Source organism: Brassica napus, chromosome C6, assembly GCF_020379485.1.
Source record: "Brassica napus cultivar Da-Ae chromosome C6, Da-Ae, whole genome shotgun sequence".
Lineage (NCBI taxonomy): Eukaryota > Viridiplantae > Streptophyta > Magnoliopsida > Brassicales > Brassicaceae > Brassica > Brassica napus.
The window spans coordinates 10,852,187-10,869,365 of NC_063449.1; the positions used below are offsets into that span (position 1 = coordinate 10,852,187).

At 39.2% G+C, this 17,179-nt stretch overlaps 1 protein-coding gene and 1 pseudogene across 1 annotated transcript; both read left to right on the plus strand.

Moving 5' to 3' along the window:
- The first annotated feature begins 5,898 nt into the window (after positions 1-5,898).
- On the plus strand, positions 5,899-8,554 carry LOC106348462 (eukaryotic initiation factor 4A-1-like). Its single transcript, XM_013788209.3, has 5 exons — positions 5,899-6,057; positions 6,707-6,776; positions 6,856-6,959; positions 7,037-7,467; positions 7,745-8,554. The coding sequence occupies exons 2-5, from the start codon at positions 6,709-6,711 to the stop codon at positions 8,378-8,380; spliced, it is 1,239 nt and encodes a 412-aa protein (XP_013643663.1). The 5' UTR covers positions 5,899-6,057; positions 6,707-6,708; the 3' UTR covers positions 8,381-8,554.
- LOC125589481 lies at positions 6,553-6,627 on the plus strand (annotated as a pseudogene).
- Positions 8,555-17,179: the final 8,625 nt, after the last annotated feature.

Below are 17,179 nucleotides of genomic sequence, written 5' to 3' on the forward strand. Positions count from 1 at the left end.
TTTTCTTCTGATGTCGATAAAGCTAATCAGAATCAATTGGCAAGAGGTCAACGATTGCGTGAGTTACTGAAACAATCCCAATCAGCCACTAAGGATTTGAACAAAAATCTGGGGCATACCAATAATTTCTATTATCAAATGATATATGTTTTATTTGCAGTGATTGTAGAAATTCCATTTTCGGATTGCAGGCTGCAACTCGCCTGCATGAAGCCGGAATCACTAGTAATCACCGGTCAACTATACGGCGGTGAATTCGTTCCCGGGCCGAGACCTCGCCCGTGAAGTAAATCATCGCACCTATGGTCCAAGCAATTGGGAGAGAATCAATAGATTCCTTTTCGGGAGTGATTCATCCTTCCCGAACGCCTTACCTACTTCAATTCAATGATATTCTAAATATTCTATTCAAAATAGGTAAAATTCCATCTTTTTCTGCAAATATTTTTTTGAACAATGAAATACAAATACATGAAAAAGTAAAGGAGTTTGATTATTATCGCAATTAGGAGTACTTCTAGAGTCCACTTTTTCCCCACACTACGAGAGAGAGGGAAAATGTAAAAACCGCTCTCGCGGCCAGCAACGAAACAGTGCTTTACCCTTAGATGTCCAGTCAACTGTTGCGCCTCAATGCATTTCGGGGAGAACCAGCTAGCTCTGGGTTCAAGTGGCATTTCACCCCTAACCACAACTCATCCGCTGATTTTTTAACATCAGTCGAATTTTACTACACGAGAAATTGAGGAAAACGCTGTTGAATTGGCTTACTCCTTGCGTGTACCAATTGAAGTATTTTTAAATGAATTCATTTTTAAAGTTTAAAGACTAAATCCTTTGGCACTAGGAAGACAACTCTACCACCCAGTCAATTCCGTTCCACTTAATCCCTATTTCATGGACACTTATCTTTCCGGCTAAGTAATGGGAAACCTTTCTCCTGTTACATTACATGAATTCTATTTTCATTTCATCCGGAAAAAACCATCTTTTTTACCCCTTATGCCTTGGGTGTCACACGTGCTACAATGGCCGGGACAAAGGGTCGCGATCCCGCGAGGGTGAGCTAACTCCAAAAACCCGTCCTCAGTTCGGATTGCAGGCTGCAACCTTTTTTATTGGATGATCATAATACTTCTTAAAAATCAAAATTCTTGATCAATGGAGAAACAATATCACCATTTTTGTTAAATAAGATACCAAAGTGGATGATTGACTCATTCCATACTAGAAAGAATCACAGGAAATATTTTGATAACACGGATTCATATTTCTCAATCGTATCCCACGATCAAGACAATTGCGAACTTGGTGGTTAAACTCTACTGTGGTGACGATACTATAGGGGAGGTCCTGCGGAAAAATAGCTCAACTCTTATTCTCTGTTGAGTCATAGTTCGTGTAAGTCATGAATGAGCCCCTTGAAAGCTTGATGCAAGTAAACGAAGTTTTGTTCTACGCCTCCGAGCCGGCTCCCCTGTCATAAGGTCACCAACTTCCTTGACCTTCCGGCACTGGGCAGGCGTCAGCCGGTGATAAGCCGGAGGAAGGTGAGGATGACGTCAAGTCATCGTGCCCCTTATGCTCTGGGCGACACACGTGCTACATGGCCGAATTTACAGTCAATAGTTAATGGTTCTGATTTGTACTAGATTCTATATTTTGTGACTGAAAATCTATATCTTTTTCGGAGTTGAAAAAAAAACAAGAGAAGCTTCTCCTTCCTCTTCTTCAAACTACGATTCGTATTTTTCATAGAGAAATCTCTGATCAACGAAGATTTCTCTATGAAAAATACGAATCGGAGTTTGAAGAAGGGGAATGAGAAGCATTCCTCGGCCCGGAACAGATAAAGGAGGATTTAATTTATGGCAATGTTATTTTTCTATATGGTTTCAATCACAAAAGGTTAATATAAATCAATTATCAATAAAAACCCAATTGGATTAGAAGTTACTGAACGGAAAGGTGCTGTAGTTTTCTTTCTTTTAAAACTACCAAATCCCAAAAATTTGAAAATCTTTTAAAACCGATTAAACCGAGTTAAAACCGAGTCAAAAACGAATCAAAACCACGTCCCAACAGTCGCCATCCCGGGTAATTTCATTGAAAAAAAGCCGCCGGAAACAATGACGTTTTGCTTTCATTGTTGAGTGAAAAGAAAAGCATACAATCTTCATGGTGAAGGACACTGAAACCAAAATTGTGACACACCGATTTACATAATAATAAAAATAATACGATATATAATAATATCTGAAATTTCCATTTATAAATACTTAAAAGTCAACATCCATCATGGAAATCCATAATATAAAATAACATCTGAAATATAAATAACGACATAAGTCCAAAATATAAAGACAACATAAATCTGAAAGTCTGAAATAGGAAATAACATAACGATAAAAGTCCAAAGGCCTAAAAGCTCGATAAAGATAAAAGCGATAAATAGAGGCGATAGTAGCCCAAAAGCCCAATAACACCGGTTCGATAATCACTCCTGCTCGTCTGTGTCACCTGAAAGGGGGGGGGGGGAAGGAAAGAGTGGTGAGCAACAGGGGAGTTGCCCAGCAAGGTATGGGATGCTAAACCGCAAACCACTGACTGATTTCATAGCACTACAACTATGTAGGCCTAGCTCTAGCATGAGACAATCACGGTGCCTATTACACCACACAGAACAATCAATATATGTCTAGTGCACTAGACATGCTACAACCAATACGATGATAGTACATAGCTACTCTTTGCACCCCGCATTCTCCTTATAAGGATATATGTGTATAACTCTACAGGCGTCGTAATACAGAAGCCCACTCTGTACCCCGCAAATCAGGCTTCGTAAGTACAACTTCGTTGTACCCCCGCCATCTCTAGTGTCGTAAGTACAAACGTCTTTGTACCCCCGTCATCTCCACACTTATACGCGTCGTAAGCACAGACGTCATGTGCCCCCGCAATCCACAAACTTAGGCGGCCTAGTACAAACATATTTGTACCCCGCAATCTCCTCAAACATGGGCTCGTTATATATATACATATATATAAAAGTTCTTAACATCAATCATTTCAATCAACTGTTGAATCCTCTATTATCCTATTTCTGGTTTTACAATCAATCATAATAATAAACAAGCAAGACTCTCAAACAGACTCTATTCACAGAGACGAATCATGTTTCGAAACTAAACTTTCAATAACGGTAGTACTAAACTAGTTCGAGATTTAATCGGAGTAGCCTTCACCTTAGCAATGAAGAGAAGTTGTATCTATGAACTCCAGCTGCTCAAATAGACTCCAAATCTGAAACCAGGGCGAAAAATCGAGTTAACACGCCCTTCGAACGGTTTAAAACGGGTCCGGTCGAAGTTTGCGGAAAATTCAACTCGCTGGTCAAAGATTAATCCGGTCAACCCTTGATCAGAAATAAATTTGACCTAACCGACCGGTTAACCCTAACCGATTTCGAATTCAATTTAAACCGGTCAACGAGTTGACTCCCTGAGTCACCGGCGAGTCACGGCGGCCGACGGCGGCTCACGGCGGTCCGGTGGCTTTCTGGCGGCGGCGAGACGGTGGAACGGCGGCGAAAGCGGCGAAGACTATTTTTAGCGCCGGCGCGTGGTCGGCACGCGCGCGCGGAGCGTGGCCGACACGCGCGCACGGAGCATGGCCGGCACGCGCGCGCGGAGCGTGTTGCTTCATCGGGACTCCGATTGCGGCGTGGTCAGTAGCTATGGCTCCGTCTCGACGAGAGGAACACAATGGTGGCTTTGCATGCGCGAGATTCTCAACGGTTTGGAAGATATGGCTACTGAACGGACGAAAACAAAGCTTAAGATGCAGCGGTTTCCGGCGATTCTCAGATGCGGTGAACGGTGGTGAAGAGCTTGTCGACGTCTCGGTGTGCGGTGGTCGTGATGAGCTCCGGGGATGGCTCAGCTTGCAAGAGATCACACTTCTTTTTGATGAACTTTCTCTCTTTCTAAAATTTCGGATTTTTTTGTTTTACTGCTGGTGGAGAAAACAAGGTTAGAGCTGGGTATTTATAGCCAAAACTATGGGTCTGAGGGAATGCTTAGGCCTTAGCGGGCTAACAAATTCCGGAACCAAAATTCGGGTCGTTACAATCGTTTTCTTTCTTCTACGATTGAGATTCATGCGAAAGATTAAGCATTTTCTGTTCTTGTGAACATGGCGCAGTATTGTTCATAAAATCTTCTACTTTTTTCTCAGTGACCATGGATGATCCTGCATGTCCTTCTTCTTCTTCTTCTTCCGATGATGATACTACTGCCCCTGGGTTTGTGACGTCTTTGAATCTTTAACACACAATCTCTTTACTTTATGTATTGTATCTCTACGTTTTTTGACAGATTCTTCCCTCTCTCTTTAGGTATTCTGATTAGAAAAAATGCCAAAGAAGTCTCTGACCGATGTAATGTCCACCTACTCTACCACATTAATTATCCTAAATTGATCATCACTCAGCTCTCTTTTTTTATTCGTCCCTTGCAGGTGCTAAAAGGCGAAAATGTTGAACTGCGGTCTAGCTTTATACCTTGTGGTCCGGTTCAATGTAGATGTAAAGGACGGGTTTTTTAATAGGTTTTGGCTTTAGGAACAAAAATAAAGAGTAGATGTATATGAGATTTCATTGACTATTGACGTTGTCACTTTCTGGTTAGTTTTTGATGTTAAGTAGGTTTCTCGATGTTAATAGATGTTTTTGCAAGTCATACTGAGAATTGTTAATACATGATTGTGTTTTATTTGATTACATTTGATTCAAGTTGTTAATACTGAGAATTGTTAATACATTATTTGCTCCTAAAAGAAATAATTTAATTTAAATAAACAAAGAATATTATAACTAATATATTTCTATTTGAAAATAACATTATGACTTTGTTAAAAAAATCAACAAACTAATAAGAAAATATTTTAAAAACTGAATAATGAAAAATAAACATTTGTTTAATTTATTTTTCATCAAAATTATAGAAGAAAATATTACTTCATAAATGTCTCCAATATGAAAAAAATAGATCTACGTGTCAATAATTTAACCAAAATCAATTAATTTAGTTAATACAAAATCTGAAACATTGACTTTGTGGTGTAGTTCAATTCATAAAGATATCTTTCTTGTTTTTCACTATATGTGGGGTGAGAGACTAAACTTTCTCATCAAGTTTTAATGATTTTCTCATCAAATTTTGATTGCTTTCTCATAAAAGATTTCTCTCTACTTGACAAGTGTCTTTAATATCAACCGTCTATCAAAGTTAATTAGTTAGCAATAACAATTGTAATAGAAATGTTTTTAATTATAAGAATATAATAGAAAATAATGAACGGGAATGATTAAATCCTTATTATATCAAATATATTAATTTAGGATTCCATTTTATCTATTATTAACAAGTCATAGTAGGACCATTTATAAAATTAACTAATATGATATATTTGATTATTTACATTAATAATAAAACAAATATAAATATGGTTTTTTTTTAAATTATAACAAAATCTGTTGAGAAAAAATCTAACAAATTCTTACAAAAATTTATATATTTTTATTAAAAAAACATAAATTAATTTTGCAATTAATAATATAATATTTTGTCATAATGTTATATATGGTGCAGTTCAATTCATAAAAATATATTACTTGTTTTCTCATAAAATATAAGATATATTACTAAATAGTCATATCATATTTACATTGAATAAAGATATATTAATTATTTTTCTCCCACAAAATATAAGAAAAGTGGGAAAAGAAAAGAAGGAAAATTCCTAAATAGGAAAGGAGAACAATGCCAAAGAGGAAACCTTAAAGACCACCGCCTCGAAAGAAAAGGACGAGGGGACTATATAATGTGTTGTCTAACACCCTTTCATTCTCTCTATCTACCTGAAAATTGTATTGCTCTCTAATTCTCTCAAAGTCGCTCTTTCTCTTCCCATTCGGTTTCAAATCCGAACAAAGAAGAATATTTCAATCACTCTTAAGAAAATCTTTCACTTTTGCTCTTACTCAACCTCAAGGTTCGGAAACATCTGTTTTTTTTTTCAATTTGTTTTCTCTCTCTGTGATTGGTTCCTGTAAATCTATACTTCGTCATGGGTCATCGTTACATGAATCAATTAGTGGCTGGTTTATATATGTACTTGGTCATAGCTTGTGTTATTATTATATGCTTTTATGGAGAGAGATATATGTTTATTTTGCATGGTATCTATGATATTGGATGAACCATTAGCTTTGTTTCTCTCTTGACATTAATATATTAGTTCATATTTTTTTTGCTAAATTATACTCCCCTGTTTTTATTTGTAAGTACTTTTAGTTAAAAGTGTAAATATTAAGAAAACTTTTACTTTTATAAAAATAGCATTTAATACATAAATTCAACCAATAATAAAAATGTATGAATTATTTGATTGTTCACACAACATGTAATAAATGTAAAAGATGCTTTGGATTATGTAAACATCTTACATTGTGAAACAAACATTTTTTGGTAAAACTACTTGCATAGGGAGTATATTAATTCAGATATTAATGCTTGTTTTCCTCTCTTTATGGAATCTCAAGTTTAGATACTTGTTTTGTACGTTATCTTTAAGCTGTTTTTGGTTGTCTTTTATAATCTAAAGTTGTGTGTGCGTTTTTGTGTGGGACTGTTTGTTATAGTCATGGCAGGATCAGCACCAGAAGGTACACAGTTTAATACGCGTCAGTTTGATCAAAAGCTCAATGAAGTGTAAGTTTTAAAACATTTACTTTTAATAGCTTGTTGTGCTTTTGATGCAATTGGCTAATGTTAATTTAATTTGGTGCAGCCTGGAGGGACAAAATGAGTTCTTCACCTCCTATGATGAGGTCCATGAGAGCTTTGATGCCATGGGTTTGCAAGAGAACCTTCTTAGGGGTATCTATGCTTATGGTATGTCAAGATGAATCATCATAGTAACATCCTTTTGTCTTTCTTGTTATCTTGATCTAATGTGTTGATTTTTCTAGGTTTTGAAAAGCCTTCTGCTATTCAGCAAAGAGGAATCGTACCCTTTTGCAACGGTCTTGATGTGATCCAGCAGGCACAGTCCGGTACTGGCAAAACCGCTACGTTCTGCTCTGGTGTCTTGCAGCAGCTTGAAATCACCCTTGTCCAGTGCCAGGCTCTAGTCCTGGCTCCCACCAGAGAGCTTGCTCAGCAGATTGAGAAGGTCATGCGTGCTCTAGGAGATTACCTTGGCGTCAAGGTACATACCTGTGTTGGTGGAACCAGTGTTGTTGAGGATCAGCGTATCCTCCAAGCTGGTGTCCATGTTGTCGTTGGAACACCTGGTCGTGTCTTTGACATGCTCCGAAGACAATCTCTTCGCTCTGACTGTATAAAGATGTTTGTTCTTGATGAAGCTGATGAAATGCTCTCCCGTGGTTTCAAGGATCAGGTTTGAATCTCCTCTTTATTTTTGAACTCTGATCTTGACTTGGTTATAATCAGTGTTCCATAAGTCTGGTCTAGGGGCTGACTAGACGGCAAATCGATCTAAACAAAAAGATTTTTTCAAACCGATTTTTAAAAGAATCTGTCTAGGCGCCTAAACAATAAACCTCACGCCTTTTATAATCGATTTTTAAAAAATCTTAAAAATCGGTCTAGGCGCCCGCCTAAACTATTTCTTTAACATTGGTTATAACATTTTTTTCTCTGTGGTGAATTTGCAGATCTATGACATATTCCAGCTTCTCCCACCAAAGATTCAGGTGGGAGTGTTCTCAGCTACAATGCCACCAGAAGCTCTCGAGATCACAAAGAAGTTCATGAGCAAACCAGTGAGAATCCTGGTGAAACGTGACGAGCTAACGCTTGAAGGTATCAGGCAGTTTTACGTGAACGTGGAGAAAGAAGAGTATAAGCTCGAAACTCTCTGTGACCTCTACGATACTTTAAACATTACTCAGGGTGTCATCTTCGTCAACACTCGTCGCAAGGTGGACTGGCTCACAGACCAAATGAGAAGCCGTGACCACACGGTCTCGGCCACTCACGGAGACATGGACCAAAACACGAGAGACATTATCATGAGAGAGTTTAGGTCTGGTTCTTCTCGTGTTCTTATCACAACCGATCTCTTGGCTCGTGGTATCGATGTGCAGCAAGTGTCTCTGGTTATCAACTTTGACCTCCCAACACAGCCTGAGAACTATCTTCACCGTATAGGTAGAAGTGGAAGGTTTGGGAGGAAAGGTACGGCGATTAACTTTGTGACTCGTGATGATGAGAGAATGCTTACTGATATTCAGAAATTCTACAATGTTGCTGTTGAGGAGCTTCCATCAAAAATCGATGACCTGCTTTGAAGAAAGAAAAGAAAACCACGCCGTTGTTAGCTGGTAAAGAATAAAAAGGTTACTTGTCTCGCAAGCTTCTTATTTGATTTTTGACCCATGTCTCTTAGAATTATACACCAACTCTTTGGAACATATGTCTTATCTGAGTATTTTTCATTTTAATCTCATGCAATATTTTTTTTTCTGTTCTTGCAATATTTAATCTCTTATGCAATCGTCATCATCCAATGTGATAAACACACTGATGCTGAACGGTTTACGTTAAATCTTCAGTACTGATGCAAATGGTTTAAGAACCGGTATTTGGAAAGTTTTTGGTTTTTGAATGTCACTCAATTTGCAAGTAAGTTTGATGCTTTTTTTTTTTATATTATCACACAACAAACGCAAAATGAAAAGTTCATACATTTGTTATACTCGCTAATAAGCAAACCATTAGCACAAGTGATTGTTTATACTTTTGAGTCTGGCTGATTGATTCCGCAAATCCAAGTCGTTGCAATTCAAGTTGTTGGGCAAAGAAGAATAACTGCTCAAAAGCCATGGATCTTGATGTTATCCTTCTTCACAAGACCAGCCTGGTTGAAGATTCTAAGATCAGGATAACTTTTTGGCATTTAGTTAAGTAAAAAAGGGTGCTTAACTTACCTGAACAAGGAAGGTAGAAACGTCCTTCCTCTGATCACCTTGAAGCTGAATAACCTACAATTTATGGAAGATTCTCAAGTTATAAATCAGTTGATAAAAAGTATATATCTCAAAAAGGGTTCATCTTTCAACACAGACCTGTCCTAACTCAGAGTCCTGGACAACGGTGCCATTGCAGCAGAACACTTTCTTAAGGTCTTTAAGGATCTTGGTATAGCAATACTCTTTCTTAAGTTCCTGGACAGTGGTCACGCTTTTTCTACTGCTGAACACGTATGTGCACGTATTCCTTTGTTCTAGCTCCAGCGTCCTTGAAATAACTTTAGAATGTAAAAGTATAGTTTGTGTTGTTGATCTCTTTGGCAATGTGCCTGTATATATACAACGTAGAAGACCTAAATAGATAAGGACTTGAGTAACTACATTGTTATCTCCTCATAAGTAGTATTTATCCTATATACTATGATAGTTATCTTATTACTCCCCCTCAAGTTGGAAGTGTGAGGTTTCGAATACCCAACTTGGACATAAGATCTTCAAAATGAGGACGCGGTAGAGCCTTAGTGAGAATGTCTGCAAGCTGGTTCTTTGAGGAGACATGTTCTGTTGCAATCAACTTAGACTTAACAGCATCTCGAACATGATGACAGTCCCTTTCAATGTGTTTAGTTCTTTCGTGAAATACCGGATTTGCGGCGATGTATAAGGCTGACTTGCTGTCACAAATGAGACGCATAGGAGTAGGATGCAAGATGCCAAACGACTGCAGGAGTTCCTTCAACCATTTGAGCTCCTTAAGAGTGACAGACATGGACCGATATTCGGCTTCTGCCGAAGATAGAGCAACAGCATCCTGTTTCTTTGCTCGCCAAATCACTGGTGAGTCTCCAAGGTAGATAATGTAAGCACTTAGCGACCGGCGTGATAAAGGACACCCTGACCAGTCTGAATCGCAGTAAGCCGTAACTTGTAGAGAGTCAGTCGCTTTCAATAAGATACCTTGTCCAGGACATCCTTTGAGGTAACGAACGACCCGTAGCGCAGCTTCCCAATGAGGCAAGAGAGGTTTCTGCATGAATGATGAAAGAATGTGGACGATGTAACCAAGTTCTGGTCGTGTATGAGTCAAATAGATTAAGCGTCCAACAAGGCGACGATATTGTTGTGCATTGGCGAGAGGGCCTTTAGCTGCGATGAGCTTGTGGTTGAGTTCAACTGGGACAGGTGATGGTTTGGCCCCCAAGAGTCCAGTCTCTGCTATAATATCCAATGCATATTTTCGTTGAAACAGGTAGAACCCAGACTCATTACGAGCCACTTCAATGCCTAGAAAATATTTCAGTTTGCCAAGATCCTTCATACGGAAGCAACGCTGTAGATAGTCTTTGAATTCTTTAAGTGTGGTAGCGTCGTTGCAGGCAATGACGAAATCATCGACGTAAACCAGAATATGAAGACAAATAGAGCCTCGGACTTTGGAGAATAGTGACTGGTCAACATAGTCATGTGAGAATCCAAACTGTTGAAGGGCAGAAGAGAGTTTGGCATACCAGCACCTTGGTGCCTGTTTTAACCCATAAAGAGATTTTTTCAATCGACAGACCTTTGTAGGATCCGAAGCAGTAAAGCCTTGAGGAAGTTTCATGTAGATTTCCTCTTGAAGATCTCCATGTAAGAAAGCATTGTGGACATCCATTTGATCCACAAGCCACCCTTTTGTCGCTGCCAATTTCAAGATAATACGGACTGTGGCAAGTTTAGCGACAGGTGCAAATGTTCAGTGTAATCCTCGCCTTCTTTTTGGTGATTACCAAGAACAACCAGACGAGCTTTAGGTCTTTCCAAGGTACCATCAGCATTGTATTTATTCGTATATAGCCACTGATTCCCAAGTGATTTCTTTCCAGGCGGTAGAGAAGTAACCTCCCAAGTATTAGTGATCTCAAAAGCATGTACTTCTTTAGCCATCGCGTCATTCCATATTTTTAATTTAGCAGCTTCTTTATAAGAGCGAGGAACCTCATGCTGAATGATGGCTGACATATATGCGCGATGTGTATGTGAAAATAAGTGGTCAGAGACATAACTTGAGATGGGATATGGAGTAGTACCTGAGACCATTTGTTGAGGACCTTGATCAGGCAAGGAGAGATCGTGAGAGAGTTTATTTGCACATAGAGCAGAGTGCGTGACATAGTCCTTGAGAAGAATAGATGGAGTCTTGTGATGCAAGCCACGACCAAGAACTTCAGGTAATCCCGGAGAGGAAGAGGTAGTAGCAAACGGGTTGTTAGTAGGACGGTCCGAGGGTAATGGAGATGGTGGGGAGGATGAAGGATCGTTAGTTGTTGTAGTAGTAGCAGATGTATCTATCATTGTAGTATCTGTAGGTGTAGTATCAAGAATGGGAATATTTAGAGCAGAGGTAGTAGTAGTAGTGGTAGGCAGAGGAGGAGTAGATGAAGTAGCTGTGGGCGCAGAGGTAGATGATTGTGTGGTGGGAGTAGAAGTAGACGTAGAGGATAGGTTTGTTGGAGATGGCGTGCTCCCTCTTGAGTCGAGACCCGGTAGCAGCCAATCTTCGATAGTGGGATCATACTTAGTATTTGGAGGTCGAACATACTCGTCTGTTCCAACTCCAGGGAACTTGCTTTCAGAAAACACAACATCCCTGCTGGAGAAGAACTCATTTGTATTAAGATCGTATAACTTCCATGCTTTCTTGCCATATGGATAACCAAAAAAAAATGCATTTCCTACTTCGGTCACCAAATTTTTCTTTGTCTCTGGACTTCCTATGAGGCAGCCAAAGACTCTAAGTTGATCGTAGTCTGGTTTCTTGTTGAATAGGACTTCATATGGGGTTTTACCGTGAAGTACCTGAGAGGGTGTGTAGTTGATTAGGTGAGCTGCAGCGAGGATACTTTCACCCCAAAAGGTAGGAGGTAAACGAGCCTGAAACAGGCATGCCCTAGCGACATTAAGGATGTGGCGGTGTTTTCTTTCAACTCGGCCGTTCTGTTGTGGCGTATCCACGCAAGATGTTTGATGTTGTATGCCGTGTTTCTTGAAGTATGGTGATAGGACCATGAATTCAGAACCATTATCGGTTCTTACTGTCTTAACAGTTCTTCCAAACTGCCGTTCACAAAGAGCAAAAAATTGTTGAAGAAGATTCGAAACCTCTGATTTTTCTAACATTAAGTACGTCCAGACGGCTCTGGAGTAATCATCAACAATAGTCAAGAAATACTTTGCTCCACAAGAAGAAGAAGTTCGGTACGGTCCCCAAACATCACAGTGTATTAAAGATAATGGCAAAGAAGCTTTATTCGAACTCTCATTAAAAACACATCTAGTTTGTTTGGCACGAAAACAAATCTCACAAGACGATGCTTGTTCTGAAGTAAAGGAAAGTTTATCTAAAATCGGCAAAGAACTCAAAACCCTAAACGAAGGATGCCCAAGCCGTCGATGCCACAGTTCTGATGTAGAAGAATTCTTATACGCAATCCTATGAACACTTGCAGCCGTGATTCCTGTGAAATAATAAACCCCCTCACGTTCTTCACCCGTTCCAATCAGGGTCTTCGTAAAACGGTCCTGCAAGACACAAAGAGTATCAGTGAATATGGCTATACAGCCGGTTTGCTTAAGAAGTCGAGACACTGAAATCAGTGTGCAATTAAAATCAGGAACATATAACACATCTGTCAGATAGTAGTCTGCACTTAGAGTAATAGTGCCCTTTTTCTGTGCACTTGAGTATCGGCCATCAGGAAATTTTATTGAGGACGGTAGTATATCAGTAACGTTACTGAGAAGTGATAAATCTCCTGTCATATGATGTGAAGCCCCTGTATCTATAATCACATCAGAAAGTTTTGCTTTACCAGCCAGTTTCTCAGATGAGATGTCCGTACGGGAGCTTTGTAGTAGTTGGATTATCTGAGAGATTTGATCGTTGTTGAGTGGTGCAGTTGAGGACGTGTTGTTGGTTATGGCTCTGGATGAGTTTGATCGACCAAGACCACGATTTCCCGAGTTGGAAAATCGACCACCTCGTCCTCCTCGTTGTCCTGTTCCATAAGCATTGGACCCTGTAGACTTTTGTTCACACCACCATTCCGGATATCCATGAAGCAGGAAACATTCTGTCTTGTCATGTCCTTTCCTGGAACAATGAGAACAAAAACGATTGGGGTCGCGACTTCGTGTAGTTGATGTAGTAGTTGTTGCTGCGGCCAGAGAAGTTTCTGGTTTTGATAAATCTGTCTGAACCGAGAATCCAATGGCCTCTGTTTTGAGGTCTGCACCGCGAGCTGTATTGTTGTGTTGCTCCTCTCGAATAACACGTGAGTAAACGTTATTCATATCAGGAAGAGGATCTTCATCAATGATTTGTGAGCGTATGTTGCGGAAACGAGACTCATCAAGCCCAAAGAGAAATTTATGAACGCGAATTTCCTCTCGTTCCTTCTCGATATCAGTTGAAGCTTCACACGAGCATGACCTAGTTGTTTTTAGGTTATCTAGCTCTTCCCATAACTTTGAAAGTCGTCCATAGTATTCGATCACAGTTTGACCGTTTTGTTGACAGCTACCAACTGCCTCTCGTATTTGATGAACATGAACACCATTCTTGACAGAGAACCGGCGTTGTAGATTTTCCCATAGTTTGTAAGCATCAGGGACAAAGGTCACCGTCGAACGTATTTTCGGATCAATAGATGTCCGAATCCAGCCTACGAGCATTGAGTTTGTGGCTAGCCAGCGAGATAGATCTGGTTCAGTAGTTGGTTTGATCAGAGATCCATTGATGAATCCAAACTTTTGTTTTGCCTGAATTGAATTTGAAAGTTCTGTGGCCATTCGGTGTAGTTATCACCACGTAGTAGAACCGAAGTAATAAGAGCTCCGGGATTGTCAGATGGGTGAAGATAGTACGGTGAGAAGTTGTTAATAGTAGGTAGAGATGTCGAAGATGTAGTCGACAAAGAAGAATTAGTTTCAGTCATGTTTCTTGAGAAACAAGAAACACGATTTTAGAGAAAAAAATCAGATCTTTTGCTCTGATACCATGAAATAACTTTAGAATGTAAAAGTATAGTTTGTGTTGTTGATCTCTTTGGCAATGTGCCTGTATATATACAACGTAGAAGACCTAAATAGATAAGGACTTGAGTAACTACATTGTTATCTCCTCATAAGTAGTATTTATCCTATATACTATGATAGTTATCTTATTAGTCCTCAGCATTTGCGTCAAACGGATCTTATATATATCATCACCAAACAAATAGGGTAAAAATAAGACTAGCTTTCCAATCAATTTAGCAAGAACAAAAGAATACACAGTTCTATTCAACCATAAAGTCAGTGTTTAAGAAATCGCTAAGTGCTAAGCCAGCCGTGATTCAACGCCTATCACCAAACACTACAAGAAAACACAACTATAGCGACAAAATTTAACGAGGAAAATTAATCCTCGTAAATTTACGTCGACTTTACGAGAATCTTACGAGGAAATTTAAAAACAACGTTAATTCGTCGTAAAATAACAAGGAAATGATTTCGTCGTAAAAACGACGTAACATAACGTTGTTTTTACGAGGAAAGATGGTTTTCTCGTAAGTTCGATGTAAAAGTAGCGACTACTTTACGAGGAAATATTTTACGTTTACTTAACAAGAAAATTGCGAGTCCACCAACTTTGTAGTTGTAACACATTTTTTGTTTCGGCTACCTAACTAAATTTATCGTAAATTCGTAGTAAAATTTCAACATTTGTAAATTTCCTATAAATATGGACGTTTGAACATCACTTTAAACACACCAACAAGATAAAAAATAAAAACGTGAAAGAAAAAAATGTCGGGCTCCGGGAATATTTTCGAGTTGCGGAGATGGATGTATATGCACAGAGGTGCTAACGGGAGAGTGACGAAAGAATACCTCGAAGGGCTGAAGACATTTATGCATCAAGTAGATTCCACACCGCTCGCCCAAGAAAGCGGTAAGATGTTATGTCCTTGTCGGAAATGCAACAATTCAAAATTGGCAAATCGTGAAAATGTTTGGAAGCATTTAATAAATAGAGGTTTAACGCCAAATTACTATATCTGGTTTCAACATGGAGAAAGTTATAATTATGAAAATGAAGCTAGTAGTAGTAATAGCAATTTTCAGAAAGAACCGGTTGATCATCATTTGCATAATGAACATAGTTACCATCAGGAGGAGCAGATAGTAGATTATGATAGGGTTCATGATATGTTAGCTGATGCATTCGTAGCTCATGATGAAGATGAAGAACCTAACATAGATGCAAAAAAGTTTTACGAAATGTTAGATGCTGCAAATCAGCCACTTTACAGTGGTTGTAGAGAAGGTATCTCTATATTGTCGTTGGCTGCTACAATGATGAATATTAAAACTGATCACAATCTACCTGAAAGTTGCATGAATGAATGAGCAGACTTGTTTAAAGAGTATTTACCGGAAGACAATGTGTCTGCTGATTCTTATTATGAGATTCAGAAACTGGTTTATAGTCTTGGGTTGCCTTCGGAGATGATAGACGTTTGCATCGACAATTGCATAATCTACTGGGGAGATGATGAGAAGTCAGAAGAATGTCGATTCTGCAAGAAGCCACGATTCAAGCCGCAAGGACGAGGACGTAATAGGATACCGTACCAAAGGATGTGGTACCTACCAATTACAGGCAGATTGAAAAGATTGTATCAATCTGAGCAGACAGTCGGAGGGATGAGATAGCATGCCGAGCATACTCAGATGGATGGTGAGATGACTCATCCATCAGATGCAAGAGTCTGGAAACATTTTAATAAAGTACATCCGGAATTCGCTAGCAATAGATGGAATGTGTAACTTGGATTATGCACATATGGATTTAGTCCATTTGGAATGTCAGGGAGACAATATTCATTGTGGCCAGTCTTTCTTACGCCATACAACCTGCCACCGGAGATGTGCATGCTACGGGAGTTGCTATTCTTGACCATATTAATTCATGGTCCGAACCATCCAAAAAGGTCTCTGGATGTTTTCCAACAATCACTGATTAAAGAGTTGCAGGATTTGTGGTCAACAGGGGTGAGGACGTATGACTGCTCAACGAAGACGAATTTTACGATGCGAGCGATGCTTTTGTGGGCCATAAGTGACTTTCCTGCCTATGGTATGTTGTCTGGATGGACTACACATGGGAGATTAGCTTGTCCATATTGTAATGGAACGACAGATGCGTTTCAACTGAAGAATGGTAGGAAGACAATTTTGTTCGATTGTCACCGTCGATTTCTTCCCATTGGCCATCCGTACCGAAGAAACAAGAAATTGTTTAGGCACAAAAGGGTTGTGAGAGACACTCCTCCTCCATATCTAACTGGAGAACAAATTGAAGCGCAAATCGACTACTACGGAGCTAACGAAACAGTTCGTTGTGGTGGTAATTGGCATGTCCCCGGTAATATGCCTGATTTTTACGGTGTTCCGCACAACTGGCACAAGAAGAGTATATTTTGGGAGTTGCCATATTGGAAGGATCTTATTCTGCGCCACAACCTCGATGTGATGCATATAGAGAAGAATTTATTCGAGAACATCATGAATATAATATTGAATGTTCCAGGGAAGACAAAAGACAACATCAAATCGAGGTTGGACTTGCCGGATATTTGCACAAGAAGTGAGTTACATATAAAAAGCAATGGACAAGTTTCCGTTCCAATATTCAGATTGTCTTCAGAAAACAAATCGGTGTTGTTCAACTGGGTGGCATCAGAAGTGAAGTTCCCCGATAGGTATGTTTCAAATCTCTCTAGATGTGTTGAAAAGGGTCAAAAGTTCTCCGGGATGAAGAGTCATGATTGTCATGTCTTTATGCAACGACTACTTCCCTTTTTATTTGCGGAGCTACTTCCAACAAACGTATATGAAGCACTTGCAGGTCGTATATTATAACGCATTAATTTTATAATTAATGGTTTAGTTTGCAATAATTTATGACTACTAATGTGTTTAATTGTTTTTGGAATATACAAGGCATTAGAGCATTTTTCAGGGATCTGAGCACACGCACTCTTAAAGAAGAAGTTGTGGAACAACTTCACGAGAACATCCCCATCTTATTGT